Below are 25180 nucleotides of genomic sequence, written 5' to 3' on the forward strand. Positions count from 1 at the left end.
CCCCCCCCTCCTTCCACTCAGAGCGGTGAGCTAATCGTGCGCGAGACACAAAGGGAAAGTTATAGTTTCTATTATGCCGATTATCGCTCGAGGCGTTCCTCCAGCGTACTCCCGAGTGAGAGGCGTCTCTCGCAATAATTTATCTTTCACCTGTCAGCGCGATCCTACCATTTCTCTCTCTCTCTCTCTCTCTCTATCGTCGAGCTCGTCTCGCGCGCGCCGCCGGGAAATTATTTGTCTTGCTCCTAATCGCGTTCCTAAGTTTGAGCAAGAGTTCCGTCTTCGCAGCCTTCTGCTCTCGAAATCTGCTAAATTGCGATTCCGAATGTCCAAACATGCTTGAGTAATAATAATAATAATACGGCTTTTAAGTGTGTCAAGTACGCTAGCGATCAGGGTGTATATTTTTGGACCTCAAGAACGTCTGGTTTTGATGAGCGTCGTGATTTTCGATGGTTCCCGATGTCCTTTCCTTCCTAACGAGTTCGGGAATTGACATGTTGAGGTCAAGAATATATTTTGCAATCGATGTATACGCGGACTTCGTTTCGTCTCGCGAATAGAGAAGATCTGTCAGAATCAAGTTCATCTGTGACACGAAACAAGTTTTGAAATAAAAAAACCGAACTACGGGCAAGGTATATTTCCAGTTGTAACTTTGGAGAGCTACCAGAACCAATTTCGAATTCAAAACGTTAACATTATTGTCGTACGACACTCGGTCGAATTTCTCGATATCGCGCGCCCCAGTTAAAGATTAAATAAATCAATACGAAGAAGGTCATCGTATGTCATACTCCTATGTAACATATAAAGCGAACAGAGAGGGACATATCTTGACAATAGCAAAAATAAATAAGAAGACGAGAAAAAATATATTTGGAATTGTCTCTGGAATTTGCTGGACGGAAAGTCCCGAGAAATTGAACCCGGGACTTTCCGTTCGCCGAGCGACTTTCAGGTAGAACAGAAAATAACGACGTCAAAATGATAAAAACAATTATCGAAAAATAAGTTCTTATAATAATTTTTCCATCATCGTGATTTTCTGTTCTACCTAGGCTGCTCTTATTACTGAGCTACCCACACAAAGAAAAAGATTTTTTTGGATTTAATAAAATTTCTTCAATTGAAACAAATTTGTCTTTTGAAACGGAGCAAACAAACGAATGTTTGATTCAATAAACAGGATTGTTTGGTTTTTCAAACGATAAATATATTTACGTCAAATAATCGATTTCTCTTGTATTTTCATTTAAACATTACAATTGTTATTACAAGCAATAAATTATTTGAAAGAAGTAACGTTATGTTAACAAAATATTAAAGAACTTCTTTGTTTCAGTGTGGAACAATATTTAATATATAACGAAATAAACTTTTTTTTATTGAAAACCAAATATTCCTCTAAATTTCCTCTAAAAATTTTTGCTTTTCTACCAAACAACATGGTTACTTTAAGGAAACACCAACATTTTCATTCAGACAAATTAATATTTGATATTAAATTATGCCGTTTATATATTAAACAAGCTCAAGTCAAACACGTCTACTAAATCCAAAGAAACCTTTTTCCTTGTGCAGGCTCCCCCTCCTGATATATTCTCTCTCGACTTCACTCACACTATGGTGGCATGTGATCCGAGGCAGCGCTCACCATTAAGATCCTAGACAAAATGAAAGGAAGGGAGGAAGGAAAGAAAGAAAGAAAGAAAGAAAGAAAGAAAGAAAGAAGGAAGGAAGAAAGGAAGGAAGGAAGTATGGAAAGTGTCTCCCGTCCTCTTCTGTGTTATTATCAAGATGGTGTGTCCTTCAGTTCGCTTTGCATCTTACACCTACGAGCGGGCAGCAGGCTAATATCGGCGACTCGTCTTCCTCTTCTTCACGAGAGGCCGCCGATGCGTGGTTTATCGACGAGCGGCGAGCCAGCGGTTCCGAACGGGAAGTGGAAGGGATCTCTCGGCGTCGTCGATGACCCAACGTACAACGACGGCAGCTCGGTGTTACTCGGTGTCATTGGCCTCCGCGGTTCGCATGTTAATTCCTTGTCGTTCACGTGGCCGCACACGCAAGTCGTCTCCGCGATCCGAGCCCCTGACGGCGGGGATTCACTTAATCGGGGGATCCCTTTCGGCGGCGACATGTCCGAGAAAGCCTCCTTCGAGACGGCCGGCCACCAGCCGCACCAGTTGACCTTCGAGGAATTCCACGAAGCATTCGAGGAAACAAAGGGCCCCCGCCACTACCGGTCACACACCTTGTGCTGCTGGTCGCGCCGGTCACTCGGTGTGTGTCGCGTGAATCGTGCGTGCGTGTTCTTGTGCGGCGCGAGGCTCGTTCTCTCGGCATTCGTGCATCGCAGATCGAATGCTCATCGTCATCGTCCGCGCAAAGTGAGGTTGAAAGTCGTCGGCTCTGATCATCGCCGGAACGAGTCAGTCTCGGTCGAGTACGCTACGAATCAGGCACGGAAGATTCGCAGCGTCAGCTTTGCTCACGGTGGAATTATTTAAAAGGAAAAAAATATACCGAGTTAATTAAAAAAAAATCTCGAGTTTTAAAAGCTCGGGGAAACCAGGTTTTTCCCATTTTTCCCGCGGACTTTTTTAGTTCCTTATTTATGGAGAAAAGGTAAGCGTGGCAGGTTTAATGGAACACACATGAATTTTTCGAACCGAGTTTTTCTACTCTCGGGGCAGAAATCAAAGAAATCCGAGTTTTTAAAACTATAAAGAAAAATTCTTATAAGCACTGGAGTCGGAGATGGGTGTCGATACGAACAGAACACTTTTCGAATAGAGATATGTGACGAATGTGCATTCTATAGAAAAAGATTTCTGCATCAATTCTGGATGTCGTGGTACAAACGTTACGAACGTTTACCTTAGCATTCGAGAGTTAACACATTCGGTACGGGTGACGAAAAATCTCGTTTTTAGTAAGCCGAACGTTGTGGCCGGGCGACGAGATATCTCGTTTTCTTCGACTTAATCGATGACTTAAGGAATTAAAAATAGATTTTCTTGTTACGTTACCAGGATAACGAAGTCTCGCGCATTTTCGAAACAAATGGTTAGCGAATAAATGTGTATATAATTGTCGCGTTGAGCGAGTAGAGTGCCGTACGCAATGTGTTAATTTGATTCTGTGCACGTGTCGGAAATACGGAAAACTACCGGTGGATGTTGATCGGGACAAATCGCCGGGCTATCAGAAGCGGAAGCGTGCTCAGTTAGGTCTGGACTAATGCAAATATGTAGTATTGATATCAAATTGCACCAGTCCCGGCCTGATTAAGTATGCAGGAAACAACTCTGCCACTTCCGTCTCGCACGATACGCGAGAAGTGAGGATTTAAGGTGAACGGTAGGTACGATAATGAGTGCTCGTTTCGCATAGGAAAAGAGAGAGAAGGAGAGAGCGATACGCGAATATTTCGTCAGAGCAAACGCGCCTACGTGGGTCTCCGAGACGTCGGAAGCTCTGTGAGAAGATCAGGTCTTACCATTGTATGCTTATTGTAACACGACGAACGGTCGATTGAAGCCGTCCGTCGCGCCGTCTCTTGTGATCGAACGAGCCGCCGGTCCTTTGTCTGGCGTCGGGACAAAGAAAAATTCGATCCTCCGGCGATAGTCGTCGGCCGCGTACTAACTATGCATCATATACAGGGGAATGTGCATCCGGTCGTGCATCGAGAGTAAGGGCGCGTATCATTCTTACACACACATACACGTGCGTGCGGGTATCGTATACGCCGCGCGTATTGTTTAGCTCGATAAGCCTCCATTCTCTAAAACGAGATAAAGCGAATAATAATTTGAGTCGTGCCTACGTGCTACACAGCAGTTTGTTGTATTGCACATTATATCCCGGCGCGATACGTCATAACTTTAGGAAGCGGTAGAGCCCGTAGTTTGTTATAAACCACTATTGACGACGGTAATAATAACGCGAGTTATTAATTTGCCACGGCGACGGCGGAGCTCATTTATCCCGCTCGCGTAATAATAAGTTCTCCCCCGATCGTATCTTTCGTTCCAGCGAGGACGAGTTTGTCGAGACACTTACGATCCTCAAGTCCAATCCCCATACCGCCAAGAAACTACACAAAGCCATGGTGGAGGAGCTGTACAAAAGCATGAACGCCGACCTGGAAGCCATGCTGGAGGAGGACACTCTGCAGGAGGCTCTGGCCAAGGTCGCTAGATTGTCGGAAGACAGCACGGTGTCAGCCGACAAGGAAGCTTGGTTGGTTCATTGTTCGTTGGGAACTCCTCTTCATTTCGCGTCTTCTGTTCGATCAATGCTTCCTCGATTCGAATTCGCTGTTTCGATTACAGGCGCCCACCGGGAGACGTGGCTTTGCATTTGAGATCGTTGGACGCGTACACGATCAGGCAGGCGACCGAGGAGCTGGAGAAGCGGGTGAACGAGATGGAAAGGGAAAATGAAACCTTGATGAAAAGTATCGCAGAAAGCAGATCGAGGATATGCGCTACGGACGACAGTGTGAGGAAAATCCTGGATCATGCGCCCGTCGTGTTGCAACGGTTGGAAAATACTTACCAGCAGTTGACAACTTGCATCAGAGCGATCGATAGCGAATGACTTGTATATAAAATGTGTATTTCTTATGAACGTTGAAGATTTTGTCGAGAGTAGACGTCTACTTATTTATACGGCTACGTAGGATTAAGAATGAAATTATATTTATATATATATAACTGCATAAAGCCATGGTGGAGGAGCTGTACAAAAGCACGAACGCCGTCTAGAAACCATGCTGGAGGAGGGCATATATATGTGTGTGTGTATCGTTATATAATTAAATAATTATAATTATATATAAATCTATATACTTACATAAGCCTACTGTATCGTATCGCTAGTAGTAGCATTGTCTCTCTCGTCCGTCTTCAGATGTTCCAGAAGCGCGTTTATTCGTTTTTGCGTATCTTGCGCGGCGTCCCCGCGCTTTTTCATCAATTCTCGGAGCAAAATCGCGTTCTTTTCCTCAAATGAAAAAGATTGGTTTATGCGATCTGTGCCATTGATTCGAATGCTGAAGTGGAACGTTAAAATTACTTCTTGCTCCTTGATCATAGCTCTCACGTGGGCGAGTTTTGCGCCGTTCTTCTCGGCGTTTTTTTTCAATTGCTTCAGTTCCTGCATCAACGCGTTCCTCTGCGTCGTCAATTCGCTGATCATCGCGTGAACTCTCTCGTCCGGATCTTCGTAACCGCTCGACTTCTCCACGCACGCTTCGTAATTCAGACGTATCTTTTGCAAACGCTCCTGCATACTCAGCTCTTCCAGACGCGTGTGGTCCAACTGGAACTGCGCCTTGTACTGCAACTGCTTGACGTCGCAAATCTCCATCTCCACGCTCTCGTACTTGTCGCGGCAGCTTTGCAACTTCGACTCGTAATAATTGATGTTTCGCTCCATCCGCTCGAGTTCGCTGGTAAGGTCGATGCTCTCGCCGGACTCTGCGTGAAGGATCATTATCTCGGTCGCTTGATCATTGCGTTAAATTCGTAAGAGCAGGGACAATGAAAGACGGCATACCTTGCGCGCGTCGCTCAGCGAACCCGCCGGAGTTCTCCCGGAGTTCTCCGTTGTCCATTTTCAGGGGACGCCGACCGTTCGCATTCAAAGTGCTTTCGGCAACATGGCGGCCGTTGCGGCAGAGCGGTTCCCGCGTAAACCAGCGCCAACCTCGCGATTGGCCGAGCTGCGCCAATGGTACGGCGAGCTTCGCTCGAGTTTCGCCGCGTCATCCGCGAGATGGCGGCAGCGGTCGATCGGCGCTCGCGACGCAGCGGCGCGGTGCCCGCGGTTCGCCATTGCGACGTGATTGCCTGCCGAAGTTTCGTGTTTGTGCGTGAGAATTCGTCCCGGGTCCCATCGGATTTTCTCGATCGGCGGATCGCCAGCCACGAGTGAGTAAACGGTCAGCTTTTAGCGCGCGCGATCGCGATCGCGCGACGGAAGGGACGGTCGCGCGCGCCGAGAACGCGACGGAACGTCACGCGTCGAGAGGCGCGTCGCTTCGAAGGGACACGTTCGATTTTTGTTTCTTTTCTTTCGGGGGGGTTAATTCCGCCGAGCGTCGACGCGTCCTATCGCCTCTCTCTCTTTATCTCGCACGCGCGTCCGTCCCTCCCTCCTTCCCTCGCGCCCTCCTTCGATCGGCGCCAAGCCGATCTCGACGCCCGACACGATTCCGCTCGACCCTCGTGATTTTTCACGCGACGAGAACGTCTAGGCGCGACAACGAGAACGCCGTGAGCGGCAGCGTTTGGAGGTTAGACGCGCGACGACGCGCCGCTCCAGAAGCGCGCGGTGCCGCCGCGATGATGGCCGAGCGAGAGAGAGCCGATGCTTGCGGGCGGATGATTCCAGAGAAATCGTGAGCTTTCTCGTTCGCGCATTTTTCCCGGCTATCGTGGATGGACACAACGCTGCGACACCGTGCGACGACGACGTGTGAGTGCGTCAGAGCGAACACGTCGACACGCCGATAGAGTCGCGCTCGAGCTGCGTGGCCGAGTAATTGTGTAACCGATATTTTTACGACGGTCGATATTTATTTACTTTCCGAGCCACTGCCCGCCAGTGTGCTCGAAATGACGATTTTCGTCTATCGGCACGATTTACTCGCGTTCGAACAGGCGGCCGTTGCGACCGTAACACATTGTTTACCCGCTGCAAAGAGGTGAAGGAGAATTCGATATCTATACGCGAGCGTTATCTTCCGAGCGCGATAAGCGCTCTGTGCGCGCGACGGGCGACTCTGAGCAACATTTTACGTTTCTACTCGTATATTTAACGCTTTAACTGTGACGTTCGATTCTCTCGCGAGGTAAGTGAGATGAAGTAAATACCATGCACGACCTTCGCGTAGGACAAACAAACCGTTGAATCGGCCGTACTCGACACAGGGACGGCTACATTTAAGGATAAATAATCAAATTCTAGCCGCTCTTGCGTTTTGTTGTATACATAGTGTCTCAAAAGTATCGTATAATACTTTATTATTAATGAATTAATATATATATAATATTTGAGTTACAAAAGAATTGAAAAAGACGACCTTTTTCGTGAACGAAACATCTTAGAAAGTCGAACGAATAAAAAAATTACCGTCTTGGTTATTTATAAGTGAAGTATATTTGAATAGAGTTCTTGCTAAAAGCTGAGTTATAAAGATATACAATGTTGAAAATGGCAAAGTTGCGATAAGTAACGACCTCGCTCGACATTTTCGTAATATGATTATTTCGGATCACCCTATATACTTAATTTCTTCAAGCTGGTATAGCGAAATGTGCGCAGTGATGCGACGTAGTACGCATAGATTTAGCGACGATAAATCCTCTTTCCTGGGACGGCAGGAATTTTCTAATGAAAAAATTAACTTAATTTGTTACGTCGTTAATGTCGAAGATTATCGTTTTTCCCGCTGACGAGGATGATTTTACGTTTTCGTTGATGCGAACAAGCGTAACGAATCGTCCGGCAGTGACCAACATCCGTTCCCCAGAGCAATACCTTCGTTCAGATGAAGAAATATGTGACTTTTTCTGGCGCGTCCAAACAAGGCGTTCGTGTTGCACCGTCAATAAACTTGTATTGAATATATTTTTACGAATGCGGTATGTTACTGCGCGATCAATGCCACGAGATTACTTCAGTTTTCAAAATATGACAGATATCATATCAGATTCGGGTGAAGCGGAGGAGAGGGCAGATCTCACATCTCAAGTGTATCTTACGGTTTCCTCATAAGAATTGTCTCTATTTCACGAAATAGTTCTCTTGACTCTGGAGTGGTCGCGTACTTAAATGCAACATGAGTGATCGTGTATTCCGGGTCGAAATTTGAGTTCTACATTACATTTTACATTAAGTCTTCAAAAGTCTTCGATTGTCCCTTTGATGATACAAATGGTAAGTTATTTTCGTTTTCTTCACTCGAAGGCTTAATGTAGAACCAAGTGGAGTTAATAGGACAAAAACTTCGATTCGGGGTATACACCATTTTAAATTGACATTTTCAATAGAAAAATCTCTTTAGAAGGTAATAATATTTATTTATATAGAAATAACAATCATAAAAAAGATTTTATTTGAAACAAGACTAAAAACACTTACCTTTTTTTTTCAATTTAAGAGCAAAAAACAAATCAGGAACAAGTTACGAGGGGATCAGTATTGTTTTCGAAATAATCTGTTTAAACATTAAAATATGATGTATTGATAATATCATTTTCAAAGCAAGTATATTACATACATAATTTCATTCTTCTGGGCAAGTCTAATTTATGCATTTTTTGCACGATATTCCGGTGGTCTTATTGCGCACTTTCTCGCAAGGAAAACAACGACTTCGCGCTCCCAGACATGGATTGTTTTTCTCTCAATAAACAAGAGCCATCCGACAAATACACAGTGCCGCAAGATGAGTGCTTTTTAGTATTTTTCGAAAAATGCATTTTAGTGCACATGAACAACACCTGTGAGCTACGCGACCACCTATAGGGTTAAATAAGGTCGTTGAAAATCGGGACGAAGATTCGCGGCGCCGAATGCCCGAAAATTTCACCGGGAACTTTGGTGCAACACGCTTATAATTAGTACCGCATTACTTAGTGAGTGAGCGTGGCTCGTATTCAAAGAACAGACGTCTTATATTCGCACGTATGTGTCATGCGCCGGCTGATATTAGATTACGCGTGGACGGCTGAAAATTCCCTGAGCAACAATTCTATTAATAACCCGATCTGGAAGACATTTTTACCTCGCGAGCAATCGTTGGAGCACGACGCGTTTCCTGGCGGCGCTGTTTGCCTCGCACTTCGTTATGTCTCACGGTTATCGCACTCGCGATAATTACTCTGTATTAATTCAGACCTAACCATCAGTGACATGACGCGAGCGTGAACTCGTTTGAGAAACCGAAATTCGTCCGGCCTTATTTCTCGAAGTCGAGTTACCGCGCGTGAACATTCGAGGATCGATTCTCACCGCTCGTGTCTGCGCGATCGTTACAAGCTCGAGATGTAATCGGGGACCGATACCGCAAGACGGATTTCCTGAAATCCAAATAATTCTCCGTTCATTTCCCCGAGATACGTATAGTACTGTTCGCGCGTGTGAACGAAAAGCGCGAAAGAGTCAAGAGTAAACACAAACGCGTTTTCGTTGAAATAAACGGAATTCTGGCTATAAAAACCGAATTTGTTTCATAAGAACCAAAAAATCCGTTTCCTTCGAAATGCGTTTGATTCGTTCATCGTCAGATAAATCCAATCAAACTGTTTCCCGTATGTTGCTGTATAAAATTCATAGAGAAAGCACACGCTAATTTCAACCTGAGAATACGTGCAGTTTACTCATCATTTATTTACACCGCATATATACAAAAGTATTAATATAGTTCAGCGGTTCCCTTTTCACTCGTTTCTCTCTCTCTCTCTCTTCCTCTCTCAACAGCGGTATTCACAATTTGGCGATCGTGTAAACGAGGGGCGGGTGGAAACGTCCGATGGAACGGATCCAAAGGAAACTCGAGCCCCTTATTCGTTATCGCGATAGAGGGGGTCAGAGGGGGAGGCTTAGTTTGGGCTAGGTCAAGTCGGGTTAGTTCGTCCCCGAGTAGCAATCGAGGGGTTAAGGGTTCGGAGGCGCAGGGGGACAGCTCAGCCGTTTCATCCAATTTCTCGGCGGGGACGGGAGAGTACGGTGGTTCGCCTGAACGGCGGCGGGGGTGGATTTCTGTCGACTACCCCCGGAGTCCCCTCGTCCCGCCGCTCGACACAATGGCACAACAAAGCGTTACCAGGGTAACTGGCCGACGGTGCGGTTGCCATCACAAAACTTTCCAACTTGTGATTGCAAACATTAACGTCGCCGCGGCACACGCGCGCTGCCGTGCGGATTCACACGCACGAACGACACGCGTTCTCTCTCTCTCTCTTTCTTTGTCTCCCTATTTCTCTTTCTCTCGCACTCGCGCGCGACGCGCGTGCCTGAGACACGCACTTTGTTGTTTCCACTAAGTACCGGGTGGAAAACAACAACGGCGTCGGCGACGGCCAGAGAGGCGAGCCGGCGGTGTCGGTGCTTCTTTGTGAATCGTTATGGTTCAAGGTTTCGCTTTATCGCAGCCTCTTTGTAGGTTGAATTTGTTTTCCCTTTCCGAGGGAGAAAGAGAGAGAAAGCGTGGCCTCGTGTTCTAGCGGCGGGTGGGCTCGCAAAGCTCATGATACAGCGGTAACCGCGAAATTTAATCACGAGAAACGTGTTAATGGCTCAAATCCACATTAATACGATTGGACGAGCTACTCGTTGCAATGCACGTAAATGCCAGCGCGGTTGGAAAAATTCAGACGTCTAAATTTTGGTTTATTGTCGACTAATTTCGTTTCTAAGACACGCTTGGAATGCTGATAAAGATACGGACATTAGTCAACTAATTGCCTCGTAAGCAGAGGAGAGACTCGAGTCAGGCGAGATCGGCGTTGATCAACGTCGGCCGGGACCGAGCGTAGTTGTTAATTCAAAGCCGCAAGGTTCGCCGATTCTAGGTCTTGAGAAAACGCGCGGACTGACTTACAGTTAGCCTTGATTATTTTGCAGTCTCGGCGGCGCGGGCGCGAGTTAGTCTCACGATTTATGCAAAGAGATCGACCGTCACCGACGCGCACTGGTCAACCTTGATTATACTTTTATCATTTGAAACAGGTCCGGCACTTTCAGCGCGTAGCACTGACACCACGTGCGTGTGATAACACGTGGGGATACACAGCAGAGAAAGAGAGAGAGAGAGAGAGATTGACCTAGTTGCGCGTGTAATTTCATAATCTAGCTTAGTCGAGTTCTCATATGTTTTTACGCTAAACGGGTTGTCACGGGACGTTTCCGTACGCGTTGCGGTAACCTCGACGCCGATTACATTTCCCACGCGTGCAACGTAATCGATACGTACCGAGACGACAGATACGTTTGCCGTTTTATTTACAATCGCGATTTGCTATAGTCGCAATTTGTGTCGGTTCGAGCCCTGAACGCGCCGCGGGATTTCGAGGCTCGTCCGGTATTCGGCGATTTTATGGAAGTCAAATTGAATTAAAGAGGTAGAGAGGAGAGAGAGAGAATACGAGAATCGATATCGGGGTATATTACGTTGATTTAGAAGTCTTTCCCGTAGAGTATACACGTTCCATTCGTCGGTATATTCCTATTTGAAAACTGGTTCGTCCGTATCAACGCTCGCTCGGTGTTTACGAGGAGAAAAGCCGTTTAATCAATGCTTATATTTATTATCGTATGTGCCCATTCGACTCATCGACTATCAGAAAATAAAGCAAAAACGGACGACTTAACGTCGCGCTGAAGATGACAAGATGAATTATCTTGCTTATTTTATGCCTCGCGTACGACTCGCGACTTTAATAACGACAGGAAGTCCCAACTTGCAATGTATGACGAAACTCTTAATTAGATATCGGAAAAATGGAACTTCCCGCGCGTAGAATCGGTCTCACGGACGCAACGAGATATTTTGTTTCCGTAACTAGCTAGCCGTGTTTCGCCGAGCGATAAATTAACCATATAATTCGCAACTTCCCTTTAGCCGGCTGTGCGCTCGCGCGGCGTCCGACTTTTCTCTTTCTCTCGCTTAAGATGAGAAAATTATTTACCCGCTAAATTGATTCAGTCCCAATGCACCGCGGTAATCGCGGTATCGCGTAACGCTCGCGGTGTACTCATTATTTCTCACGCCATTCTTTAATTATAACTTTTGAACTGCTCGCTTAATAATGAAGTTATAAGAAGGAGAAAACGGATTACGTTTTATCTCCGCGGCATCGAATTTGCATTATCGTTTCTCACGTAACAATTTGCGCGTTCCTCGCGGGGCTGCGAGTAAAACGATACGCGCCATCGATTCGCACACTTTCGTCGTGTTCTAGTTAGCCAATCTGTTCGAGGAAAACGCGCGGCTAAGTAAAGTGAGACCGCTTTGTGCAAATGACATGGATCTAAAATAGGATGGACGTTATAGCGACAATCTGATAAGGCGTTGTCTCGACGGCCGTTTAAATCATTCACCATACGCGTCTCACGCTGTCCTTTTTTTTTTCCTTTCGATCTCTTTAACATTTTCCTCGATTTACCACGCGGCACACCGGATCTTTCGGATAAAACCCACGTTAGTGGACTAAAAACTAGTATTTTTCGGGAAAAAAACCGGCAAAAAATGGTCTTTTGTATTAAAAATGATAAATTAACAGGAATCTTTCTTATCGATATTCTAATTCACAGACAGGCCGTCCAATAGTCTTAGCTATTATCCTCTGATAATACTTTCTATGAATCTTTTTGCGCGGTTGCGTGAAAATAATTATTATATGTTTATCGTTTATTGATGAAACTGGAATTTTCCGGCCAACCCTGCGACTTACCCTATACGAGATCTACGGATAAGATTCCCTCTCGCTTTCTTTGGAATTTCGGAAATTCTCGGAAAACTGTGGAAATTATAATATCTCACGAACCTATTTATGAAAGTATACCTGGTACATCTAATTGCGACGCGAACCTCATCATTCGCAATTGCGTGCAATCGGCTTGCAGTCGCGCGTTTATGCGTCTATACGTTATTTGCAGCACAGTCGTGAGGTATCTCTCTCTCTCTCTCTCTTCGCTATTTCCACTATATATCTATTGACGAGCCACTGAAAACCGAAATGGTTGGACTAATTTAGATAATAACGATGCGCACTGATTAACCGATGACCTCTGCTCCTTATCAGCGGAGAACGTCGACTCGTGCGAGAACCGTAAAGGAATTTGCTCGCGGTCTTAACGCGATAACGATCCGCGTGCTGCTTTAGTCTTTCCACGAATGAAGATTTCGTGCGTCGGGACAGGATTGATCGCTAATTAGTTTCCCGAAGGCTCGGCGGGAGGCTGGACGCGGGAACGTACGCACCTCCGTTCGTCGTTTCGAGAGCGATTGTCCGAGAGAATTGCGACAACGCTGGCATTCCTCCTCCGTGTCCCTCTGCCGCGGAGTTTCCCTTTTTGAATTTCGTCTCCCTTGCGTCCCTCCTCCTCCTTCGTCGTCGCCTCCTTTTGCCACGTCGTCGTCCCACCGACTCGTAGTCCTTGGGAGCTCCGCGAGCACTTTTACGACGATGGAATGTGCAGCGGTTGCCGTGTAGATCTATCTAGGCCCTCTGTTCTCGTGCGCGTGCGATTCTTCGTTGTCTTTTTTTCTCCCTTTTTTTTTTGCAGCGATCGCCGCCGCTCTTATGGTATTCGCGCGCGAGGAGGTTACGAGATCGCTCGCTCCGTTAATCTGCTTCTTGCTTCTTACGCGGGCACGACGAGGTTGCGACGTCGAATGGAATTTTATTGCCGAGAGACTGCCGCGCTCCGTTTTAATCGCCCCGCATTTTCCACTTTCAATCGCGATGTTTTAATAGGGTACGTGGTCGACTGTCCTCGATTCGTACCGGGGACGATCGTGCGATCCGCTTGCATGCATATTTTCACTGACTCGGATTATCATATTATTATCATTATTAGCTCTTGTTTTACATACATCATCTAGAGCAGTCCTTCAAATATTGAATCGTACGACTCATGGTCGTTTCAACTTAATTAACCGGATTTGCATATTGGCTAATGAGTCTTCCGACTCTATTGATGTTTCACAATTCAACTAGTACGTTCATACGTTGCCTGACTTGTGTTATATCATCTTGAATTTCTTTTGTTATGACTATTTGTTTATTCTTCTTTTTATCTTTATTTATGTTTGATATATTTATGTATTTTCTTACGTTCCTTTTTTTTTATAAATCAAAGAAAACTTCTCGTTTAAATAATTAAATCAATTATCATAGTGTATTTCTCTATAATTTTTTTCTCCACTATTTTCACGTCTTTGGAGAACAACACGCTTAATAAACACTTCCATTTATCTCTCTCTCTCTCTCTCTCTCTCTCTCTCTCTCTCCTTCTCTGACGAGGTGTTCGTAACAAAGCCGTCGAACAGCCGGCGGTGGATTCTGCGTTTCATTAATCATTACATAAGACCGAGCGAACTGAGTCAAGTGTGAATCGAAAAGGATTAGATTCGATGTAGAGGCAGGTGTTGCTCGCGCGGCGCACTCGGTTAGTACGAACGCGCGCGGATAATATTGATGGCACGCCGTGTTGCTTTGAAACAAAAAGCGACGTCACGTACGGATTAGCTAAGAGGATTGGAAGCGACGAGTGCGATCTCGCACTCGTGTGTCCGCGGGGATGAACGCGCCTATACGAGGAGAGATAGAGAAAAAGAGAGAGACGGCGCTCTATTAAATCTGACGATCGTCTTGCCACCGTTGGCGTGTTCGGGCACGAGAGAGATTTGGACGATCCCACGTCGACGATGTTTAAACTGCAATGTCCCGGTCGCGTTAGTCACCGTCGTAATAACTAAGTTCTCGCATCGATCGTCGAATTCCTAATCGTATCCATCATCGTGAATCACGAGCGCGATATGCAAACATTATCATTATCCCTATTATTTCCCGCGGTGTCTTATTATTATCGCCATTACCTCGTCGTTTCCCGTCTTCGTAAAAAAGACACCGTGAGCGCGAGCGGTCGTAAGAAAGGCACGTCGCGAGAAAGCCGCGTGCGTGATGTATACACCGAAGCGTTCTCCGATTACGTAAGAAGTTAATCATCATTCGGGCAGGTGAGAGCGACACGAGGATACCGAGGGGGATCGTGTGCGAATACCTAAGGTCGTTCGCGTCATTCGCCGGGCGACTTGAGTAAATGACGCGTCGTTGTCGTCGTAGTCTTCGTTTACGTAACGAGGCGGACTTCTCTCCGCGCTTAACCTGCGAACTTCCAGCTTACCCGCGCACCAGGTGCTGTTGCTCAAGGCACCGGCCTGGGAACTGGTTGTCGGAACGAGTTGCGTGTAAATCGCGGTTAATCGTTACGCTCGTAAGAAGCCGACGAGTGTCTTTTGAATTAGGCTTAATTCGAATTGATAGTCCAATTTGCCGCACGAGACGCGAGAGAGATGGTCCGCCGAGATTAAACGCCTCTATCGAGAACGACGTCTCATCAGATACGCGTTTAAAGAGAGAGAGAGAGGGAAGGAGAGAGTGACTTTGGCCCGAATAATTCTCGCTCACGTGCACCGTGTTAATCGCCGTTGCCGGCGAGTCGCCGAATCGATAATATTCCCCGTGTGCACGCGTGTGCTGTATCGGACATGCTTCCGCGGCGGTGGGAATTTGTCTTCCTATGTTCGCCCACACACGCCCCAATTAGAGCTTCCGGCATTAACGGCCGTCTGACCATGTTTGTTTTCGTGCCGATGAATGGGTACACTTGGCCTTGGATAATTCGTACGAGCGTGTTCTACGATCCCGATCAGCCTCTATAACCGCTTTTATACCACGCGCGTTATCAATTGATCGCGCGCTACTGGTTTGGTGACAATCGAATAAACGCGAGATGATCGTAGATAAGGTTCGCCGATTATTAAAACTGAAATAAGCTTGAGTTAAACTACATAGAGGGAGATCGAAGCGAAATGAGGCACGCGAGTAAAAAGTAATTTCCTTTGATTCACGCGGAGAATCGACCTCAATCCCTGATGATGTTTTAAGTGACGCGCGTGGAATCCCGCGGGCCACGTGGGCGTTAAGTATCGTCGTCGTGGGCTCCGCAGGTGCACAGGTGGTACCGATCTCGTATTGACACATTAGGAGACCTTGAACTTGGCATTGAACGACCTCGCCGGGAGCGCATCCTCCTCTCGCTTTTGCAAGTATGAAACTTTTGCTTTCACTTTGCGCCGGATTCCCGTTTACGTGTCCTTAATGCACGCAATGTAGGCCGAATGAAAGGAGAGCAGCGACCGCGCAACATCTCTTGATCCTCTTCGCGAAATACACACGTGATCCTGACAGCCGAAATTTTACTTCTACTGATTGACCCTGCAGTATTAAATAATTCAGACGGATAAATAATGGGATTAATGAATACACCATTAGAACGGCAAGATATTTTTTTTCCTTATTTTTTATTAGCGTTTTACTGACAGACTACGAAGACCGACTTAAATTTATCTCTGTAATGAATGATATGATAATTAATTTGTGACGCAAATGGAAGTATATAGTGCGTTGTTAGTCCTGTATCAACATCCTGCTTCCTGTTAACTCCTCAATCTAACGTCACGCTCCCGGTTGCTATGTTCTGTGGCGCTCGTTACTCGTGGCGCTGACATTCGCTGCATAGATACGGCGATTTGATCGGAGAGACGCGTGTTAATTAACGCGATGGCGACGAGAACCCGATTAAATATTTCAAGGACGAAGTCAGTAACAAGACGAAGTATTTGAATCGACCGACGTGCGAAAAATATAATCCGCGTCGCGATATGTGTTCGTCATTCTTCGGTTTGAGTCATAATGACTCGGCCGTAGAAGAAATCGCGACTCGCGATAGTAGAAACAATGGGCAAAAAGAAGTACACTCCCTCCCTCGATCGTCAGCCGACGTCGTCTGCCGCGAGATCAAAATAATCAACACTACCGAAACACTCCGGGGACCTGCGAGTCGAATTGATCTCCGTGCTCTGTACAATTTCCCGAGTGTTCCATTACGTTTTGCGCTAACGAACGACGCACATACCGCGAAGCCGAGCACGTGCATCGGTAGACAATTCTTGCCGGTTTATTACAGTATTTCGTCGATTCTTGAGATTGAGTCTCGATCAGCCTCTCGTCGGCATCGCGTTTACTAATCCTTTGTTGGTTACTTATCTTTGTTGCTTAGTTTGGCACACTGGGTTTCAGACCTAATAACTTTTCTGACATGTCTTTGCTTAAATTTTTATAAATTTATCCAGCGTCTAAATATTGTAGTTTTGAATTCATAAAAGAGAAATTTGGAAAATTTGTTGCTATTATCATTTTTAACCCTTTGCACTCGAAGTTTTTTTTCATTCATATTACCAGCAACTCGAAGCAATTTCAGTGGAAAGATCATATTCACATATGAGTAAACGATATGCATATTAAAAGAAAAGTCATTGTTATATGGTATTGTTTTTTTAATTTTGTTAATTTGTTAATAGTTGTTAATAGTTTGTTTTAAGTTTGAAGACAAATTTTAAATGGCTCCGCTCCGGAGCCCTTGAGTGCAAAGGGTTAAAATAAACAATTTAAGATATAAGAAAAGATATAATGTCTTGATTTTGTACTTAAAAAAGTAAAAAAACATTACATGCTTTAAGAAAAAAATTCTATTTTTATATGTAAAATAATTCACGATTCAACAACTATAGATCTTAATTTTTCGCTTGAGTCAATTGGACCAATGACTGTCAAACTAGGAATAATATTCGTTTCTTCCACCAAATCGTCGCGAGTGTCAATGTCACGATGATGCCAACAGTCAGAATGCTGGATCGGAAAATTAAGACTGAGGAAACAGGACATCGAGACGTTATCAGCGATACGTCATGTATTTCCAGGTGTGTAAAATCACTCGTTACTCAGGCTTTCGATTAGAACGAACGTCTGACGCACTTACTGACAGCATTGTAGAGAGTACTTTTGCGTGCGATAAATTCGATGATTTATCACCGAGCCGTATTATTAAGATCTCGCGTGCGCTGCGAGAGAACAAGAGGCAGGAAAGTACGAGAAGCCAAGTGGATAGAGAGAACGTGGTTTCTGCGGCTTCAATATCAATGAGCGGCGTTTAATTCATAAGTCACACCGGGGGCCACCTGCGGCGACGAGCGGTGCCAGAGGATCTCTCGGAGTGTGACGCTCATTGTTCCGCGCGATCTTGGCACGCTGGCCATGCGATGCCGCGATACAGACACGCTCGGGGTAGTCGACATTCTTTCCCGTGTTCCGCACGGTATCGGCGCTTTCCGCACTGAAAGAAATCCCGTTGAGACTGTAAACATTTTCGACACAAATTGTATCATCTTCTGGTTTTAACTCAGAAAATTTGTTGTACTAATAAATTATTTTTTCTATGTAACAATATGGATGTAAGGTCATATTGTCACTGATATTACTTCACTTATGCAATTGTAGTTGCCAAGCGTCAGAAATTGTTCTTTCAGTGTGCCAGTCGCGCGTGTTCTCATCAACGTGTTGCAAAATTTCCTGCGTAAATTTCCGGGTTCGCGTGCTATTTTCCGACCTCTCGATGAATATTTATGTCGCGCTACGTTTCGCTCGATAATCGGCTCGCTTTTTAACGCGCGCGTGCGTGATTGCGCGTGTGGGACGTTCGGCAGTAATTAAGGTTATTCGGTGGAGTAATTAAATGGTCAATCCATTTAGCTATTTCGTCTCCGCTCTTAGATAACTCGCGCTTTGCTGGCATTAGTAGAGCCCCAGCGCTCATATTGTCTCGTACTATGATACTTTTTTCTTTTTCTTTCTCTCGAAAAAAGACTTTCCGCTTAAACGATGCTCATTAAGCGCCTGCTTTATTTTGAGAGCTATCTTTTGAATGTAAATTATTTTATCTCGCGACGCAGAGATAAGAGTAGGTAAACGCTGGAAAAAACTTGCGCTTCTTATATTCCGAGAATACTTTCCCCGTTGGGGAAGAAACACCATCGCGCGATGCCGCGTCTATATGTGTGTACCATCAACAGCGAGAAATTAGGAATGAAAGGGGAAAAAAGAAAAAAAAAGGCCGGACGGGAGGAACGAATGAGCCTCGTAGTCGATGGAACGCGGAACACCGGCGTTATTATACGTTGCGTCGAGAATCTCTTTCACTCAGACCGAGGTTCAGCCTCGAAACATCGACGAGGCGGATTCAGCCGGAAAAGGCTGAGTTTTCGTTACGTACGTCAGATTACATCACATATTGCGTACGTGCTAATATAATAGCTAATTCTCGTATTCTCGACGGCGCGTATTCCACAATTTCCATCGAAATGCCAAAGTTAATCCATGGGAACGGAACGTACGAATTCGCGCGTGCGTACGAGGAAGGCTCCTCGTATCCGCGGCTATTTTGTTTGCCCTTTTGCCAACTCTGTCTTCAAATGTACCGTCTTGGTGCCCTCTTCCCTCCGCCGTGGTACTCCCACCAAGTCCCATGTGTACATCGTGCTCTCGTGTACGCGGCGCGCATAATACGGCCGTTAATCGCGTGCACGCTCGCGCACTCCAATTCGAGAACGAACGAGAAGGAGCGGGCGGACGCCAGTACTCGTCGAGAACAAAAGACGAGCGGTATAATTGGGAAATATGCCGAAGGATGATCCCGCTCATTGTACTTGCTTTGAGCGGAGAAAGCAGTCGGAGCAGACGGAGGCCGCGAGCTCCGTTTTCGAGCTTGGTTGGCATTTCAATGGAAATTGTGGAATGCGCGCGATATCGAGCGTAAGTGTACCCTGGCTACCTGGCTTTATTTATTACGAGCCCGAGATACCTGCGAGATTGCGAATTAGCGGACAGGCGCGCGCGATTCGTAAAAAATTTATGTAACGTCGCGTTGAGAAAGTCCGTCGGTTTACGACGCTCGTGAATCAAATCGGCGTGAGGTCCCGGGAGGAGGGGGAGCGATTAGTCCTAAATTAAAAATGAATCGAATTACTCGGAGGAAGCGAATCGAGTGGAATTCTTCTCTGGAAATGGATCCTCACCCGCCGTCGGCAAAGGGTTAAATTCCACCCTCTTTTCACAGGTCGATCGCACTTGAATGGCCCGGTAGAGCATCCGAGAAGTATCCTGACTTCGCAATAATTCTACCGTCCTCCCATTTTCATCCTCCCCCTCCCCCTCTCTCACTCGCTCGCTCGCGCGTTCTCTCTCTCTCTCTCTCTCTCTCTCTTCTCCTCTTTCTCTCATCTTCTCGTTATCGATCCGTCTGCTAGTCTCGGCGAGAGGAGGACGCCGAGGTGTGTGTTCCGTGCATGGATTTTAATCTCATACTTCGTTAGCTCTCGCAGTATGTCCACTCCTACACACTCCGATAGAGAATCCTCCCTCTCTTTGCTTCTTTCCGCGTTCCTGATTTTATTCATTAAAGGATTAAATAGCGCACGGCACTGCTGCTACTCGCGCGCTCTCGCCGTAGCTGTGCGCGCGACCTTTTCACTTTTAATTATATCCACGATGCGCTAGGTCGAAACGATCGTCGTGTCCGCTTTGAGTTTGCCGATTGATTAAATTAATTCGTATGAGCTGGCTCCGAAATCAATCGATCGCGTTGAAGAATCGACGAATTTGCGCTCGACATTTTTCGAATTTCGAATCACACGTCACGAGAGAGGGGAGGGGGGATTTCTAAGCAATTTGCGAAATGTAGTGGCGGAATCGTGACGGCTGAAATAATTTCTAGTCCCGGTCGTGCTAGTCGTACTCGGGATTAGTGGCTCGAGACGAGGAGACGCGCTCAGGTGGCGAGGGAGTCGAAGGGTTAAATCGCGCGTCGGTTCCGCATTGCGGTCCGCCGTTTACGCGCGATCTCCCGTCATTGAAGTCGCGTCTCTCTCTCTCTCTCTCTCTCTCTCTCTCTCTCTCTCTCCCGCGCTCTTTCTTATTGCATACTTCCCCGGGACTCTCACGAGCTCCTGACGAGTATCTTTTCGGAGAGAGAAAGAGAGAGAAAGAGAGAGGAGCTCGGGCGGGAGAGGAGTTCGCGGTGGAAGATAGAGCCGTTCGTGAATTATTGAGGATGGCGTGTACGGCTCGCTGCCGGCAATGTGGGTAACAGCGTCGTGGTCGTGTCGCCGAGACGGAACTGCCTTCGCCGGGGACCCATGGCACTTAATGTTACATCGAACAATCGGTTCCGGTGCGAGAGGAGGCGGTCTAAAATTCACGCGCCTATTTTTAATTTGATATTTTGCGCAATGACGGAAAAGAGAGAGAGAGAGAGAGAGAGAGAGAGAGAGAGAGAGAGAGAGAGAGACGGAATTGGGGGTAAAGAGAGGATCTCAGAGTTGCGCGAATTTTACTGCGCAATTGTGAGAATTTCTGACCGCAACATTTTTATTCATTCATCGGAGGAGAATTTTTATTCTCGAGACGCTCAACGATCGACGCGACGTTCGTCTCGAATTCTCGATGCTTCGAGATATTTGTCGCTTCGAAACTAAACGGCACGATTCTTAATAAAATATTGACCCGCCCGTGGCGTTTCCGCGTCGGGTGACATCAATGCGCGGCCGTATTTCGCGTTTCGAAGGGCTGGCCAAGGCGCGACAAATCATCCCGGAACGAAGGCGAGCGGTTGTGAGGCTCGGCTCCTGCAGCCATTCGTCTTCAGTCAGCTCGAACTGCACTTTTTCAGCTCTCGTCCTCCTTACATATCGGCTCTAATCGGGACTCTCATTAACGGGGAATCGTGGCGGCCGCGCTGGTGTCCTCGTTATATCTTTTACGATGCGAGTGCGGACGACGAACCGTATTTTTCCGAGCGAACACTGTATAGAGACGAGCGCGAGAAAAAGCAACTCTTATATAGAATGTTAGAGGTTGACTCCGGGAGTTTTCCCTTCGTTTCTATTTGATAAAAAAATGCTCCGTTCACGTCAATGTCCGTCCGTTGTCGTTTTCACTGCGAGAAAAAAAAAGGACACTTGAAGACGGCCTGATACATTTCAGTGATTCAGTTTTCAATATTCCTCGACGCTCATTCGGATTAACGTCGTCTAAAAATAACGCAGGAGTAACGGCTAACGTCGCGATTTCACGGCCGAAAACGAGCTTAACAAATTCATTTACGACGTAACGAGCGCGCCTCGCCGTCACGCATCGTCCCCGCCGACTCGCCTCCATCCTCCCACGCGCGAGCGTTCGATGCACGTCCGGTTAATTACGTTACACGGCGGTCTACGTGAAACTGCGCTCGGTGCGCTGCGGCCAGTTAATTACAAGTTTCACTTAGAATGAAATGTCCGCGACTTCTGCTCTGCTCCGTCGCGTTCTCTCTCTCTCTCTCTCTCTCTATTTGTCTCTCTTCGGTCGGTCGGTAAAGCAAACCAGCGGTAAGAGAGATTTAATAATTTACATTCGCCGGAATTGGCCGTTTTTAATACTCCTCCTCGCCGATCGATTATCCTGCCGCCGATATGTTTGACGTAGCTATCTCTCTCTCTCTCTATCTTTTTCTAAATTACACCGTATCCTTCGCACGGCAACGCAACAATAGCAACGTTGCACCTCCCCCGTTTATCTAGCCGCGATATCCCGTCGCTTAATTTATGATTACCACGCGATGAAATTACGCGATTTACTGCCGCGGCGCGCATCTTCCGTTGAGTGGATGGACTTTTTTTTATCGGGTCGCTTTTTCTCCTTCTACGCCGTCGTCGTCGCGATTACCTGAAATATCCTCTCATAAATTTTCAAATGGTCTGAATCCTCGCTCGAGTCGAGCGTGTCACTGCCGCGAGCCGCGTCCTTTGGCAGTAAGTAAATTACTTGGCCGAGTTGCGGCGGGTCGCGAAGAGAAACTTTCCGCGCGCTGAAACGGCCCGTCGCGATGTCGGCCGTTGCGTGTTCGAATGAAAATTCTCACCCGCTGAATTGAGGCGCCCGTTAATTTGCCGCATACAACCCTAACGAAACTGAATTCATGCAACGCGGCTCGGGCCGTTTCGACTGATTTTTTTTTTTTTATTTTTTTAATAATAATAGTGTGACTAGCGCGTCCGCAATGTGCAATTGTCCGCGCCACCCACGAGATCATTCCCTCGTAAACGACAATTACATAACGCTGCTTCTCGTAGCATCTGGTGTCGCGTCACGCGCGTCCCTACGCGCGATACACGCGATACACGCATGTCGCGTCGTATGCACTGAAGAGAAATCCACATAGTTGACTCGAACAAAATTCTCGTTTGGATATGTGCAAACAAATATTTTGCTTGCGAGAAGCCAAAATTTGATTTCTCCGAACCAAACCTTCATTCTCGTCCCAGAGAACTGAGCCTTGAGTTCGGAGAACCAAACTTTGATTCTCACAACCATCATTGTTTACCTATATCCAAGCAACAATTTTGTTCGGCGTGCGAGCTGGGAGACGCTAAACTCGCCTAAAGCCCAAACACAATCACGGTGTGAAGATACAAAAAACACGGGGGAAAAATCCGAGACGAGAGACGCTCGAAATTTCCCCAGCCATTTTTCCTCGTCGTCCTTCTTTGTGCTCGTCCACAACATTTCTTGCCGTGCAAACGCGGACCCGCGAGCAAATATATAACCATATACGCTAATTCGACGAGGAGGAGGGGATTTCGTGCCGCGTGACATGGACTTAAAGCCGCGGATATCATGGATGCAAGAGAACGGAGGAGGAGAAGGTGGTGGTGGTGTAGGCTGAGGTGGATGAGGAGGAGGCGGGAACTCGGATAGAGGAGAGACCTCGCGAGGGGCGAGGAGAAGGAAGGAGGGGGTGGATATCAAATATGCTAGGACAGATGCATGGTCCCACAGTAGTTTGCCATTCTTGCCGGTTTCGCTCTTTCTGATACTTGTTCCCTCTAAACGTTTCTCCTCTCCCCGTTTACCTGCTCTTACAACCTTCTCCTGCGCACTGCTCTCTCTCTCTGTTCCTCCCAGCCGTCTCTGCCCTCGTGCCTTCTCCCTCCTATTATGCGTATTTCTCGCGTTCGCCTCCCTCGCGAGGCCCTCGATCGGCCGTTTTTTCCTCTTCGTCACGTAATTACAGTTTCCACTGTTGCATGCACACGGATAACGTATAGACCGTGGCGGCTTGGGGATACTTTTTTTTTTACGACGTTCGCCGCTCGGTTCTTTCGTGACGTGGAAACGTTTGCTCGAGAGGCGTGGATTTCGTTATCTATTTGTGCCGTGGCGAAACTCAACGCGATTATTATTGCACGGGCCGATCCAAATTTGTCGCGAAGGGAAGAGAAGTCGAATTCGCGAATTCGACGGCGGGAAGCAGGACGCACGCGTTCGTCTCCCTCGGCGGACTCGGAAAACCGGCCGTAATTCATCTCGTAGCTCGCGAATAGCCCGGCACACCGTCGCGCTCATCTCGATTCCCATCCTCGAATCTCGAGATAATGAGATCCATATTCCCGCGAACGGCGAGGCTCCCGCGGATCTGTTACCATCATCCCCTCTGCACTCCGCCTTCGTCGCTAAGGAAGCTCGATTTAGTTACGATTCAAAATCCGGCTTAATGATTACAACGGGACGGGATATGATCGCTCGCTCTGGCCTTCCGACGGAGAGGGGGGACTTATCCTTTGCGGGTAATCCGGATTTAAATATTGAACTTCGGCTAGCTCCGTCCGCTCGCGTTCATCGACCAGCGTGAACTTCCACGCGCCTTCTATAACATCATTTCTCCTCCTCCCGCCTTCTCGTCTCTTCTTCCGCAGCCCGTTTGCTTTTCGTGTTATTCAAACATTTAGCATCCTCAAAGGGCGCCTATTTTCACGAACGCTCCTCACTTGCGGTTGCAAGGATGCGCACTTTCCAAGTGCGAGAACAATCGGTAAGAAAATCTCTCGATGGCTGGAGCTAACCCATCTCTCCCGAGAGCTTTTCTCCGCGCTTGTAGAAAAAAATGATTCATCGAACATGCGACTCGAAGATCCCGCTCTCTCGTTTACACGACCGATTTCCGGAAGACTCGGTCGAGACAGGAATCGCGTTCTTATTACGTTCACCGAGGCAATCTGGGCGGAGGAAGAGCGGGTGGAAGCGGCGGGAAGCCATTCACTCTTCTGAACTTTATTATTCCGAGGCGATAAGTCATGCATTCGTAACGAAACAATACGCCCCGAGTTTCCCGCCAAACGAGCCGGAGATGTCTTCATTTCTCTCGGCGCCTCCTCGTTCCGACGGCGCGTTTAGCTCGACCGCGCCGTCCGCGCTCTCACGGGATCCCCGGGTCGAGAGAATACAGAGAACAACACCTGAAATCAGTCTCTCTCTCTCTCTCTCTTTCCCTGCCGGTCCGCCACCTTCTGATACTGCGGATTCGATCGAAATCCATTTAACTTGCCGTCATGGCGCGGCACGGATTCGATTCCCGAGATTCAACGTCGGCCTTCTCCTCGCCGTAGTTCCTCGGTCGAGGTAGGAAAAGAAGCCGCGAGAGAGGGAGGGGGGGGGGG

At 47.0% G+C, this 25180-nt stretch overlaps 3 protein-coding genes across 3 annotated transcripts in view; 2 read left to right on the plus strand and 1 right to left on the minus strand.

Annotated features, from left to right (window-relative positions):
- LOC106750156 overlaps window positions 1–4817 on the plus strand; it is a 5335-nt gene extending 518 nt beyond the window's left edge. The window contains exons 2-3 of the mRNA XM_014630286.1: window positions 4045–4251; window positions 4344–4817. Of these exons, the coding sequence (XP_014485772.1) occupies window positions 4045–4251; window positions 4344–4611 (475 nt within the window). The 3' untranslated portion in view covers window positions 4612–4817. The remainder of the gene's footprint in view (window positions 1–4044; window positions 4252–4343) is intronic.
- LOC106750155 (golgin IMH1-like) lies at window positions 4817–5699 on the minus strand. The gene is made up of 3 exons (XM_014630285.1): window positions 5572–5699; window positions 5089–5492; window positions 4817–5016 (listed from the first exon to the last, which is right to left on the minus strand). Exons 1-3 carry the CDS (start codon window positions 5627–5629, stop codon window positions 4873–4875), a joined length of 606 nt encoding a protein of 201 aa, XP_014485771.1. The 5' UTR covers window positions 5630–5699; the 3' UTR covers window positions 4817–4872.
- Window positions 5700–5820: 121 nt separating this feature from the next.
- Window positions 5821–25180, plus strand: part of LOC106750113 (heterogeneous nuclear ribonucleoprotein K) — a 102134-nt gene continuing 82774 nt past the window's right edge. Inside the window, exon 1 of the mRNA XM_014630214.1 lies at window positions 5821–5945. The gene's annotated coding sequence lies outside the window, so the exon portion shown is untranslated. The remainder of the gene's footprint in view (window positions 5946–25180) is intronic.

The sequence above is a fragment of the Dinoponera quadriceps genome, unplaced genomic scaffold, assembly GCF_001313825.1.
Source record: "Dinoponera quadriceps isolate SergipeBrazil2010 unplaced genomic scaffold, ASM131382v1 scaffold4585, whole genome shotgun sequence".
Classification (NCBI taxonomy): domain Eukaryota; kingdom Metazoa; phylum Arthropoda; class Insecta; order Hymenoptera; family Formicidae; genus Dinoponera; species Dinoponera quadriceps.

Coding starts and splice junctions, on each gene's coding strand:
- LOC106750155 (XM_014630285.1), bottom strand. CDS start 5,629: ATGGACAACGGAGAACTCCGGGAGAACTCCGGCGGGTTCGCTGAGCGA. Junction 5,493..5,571: donor CGCTGAGCGACGCGCGCAAG/GTATGCCGTCTT, acceptor TCCTTCACGCAG/AGTCCGGCGAGAGCATCGAC. Junction 5,017..5,088: donor CTATGATCAAGGAGCAAGAA/GTAATTTTAACG, acceptor TTTTCATTTGAG/GAAAAGAACGCGATTTTGCT.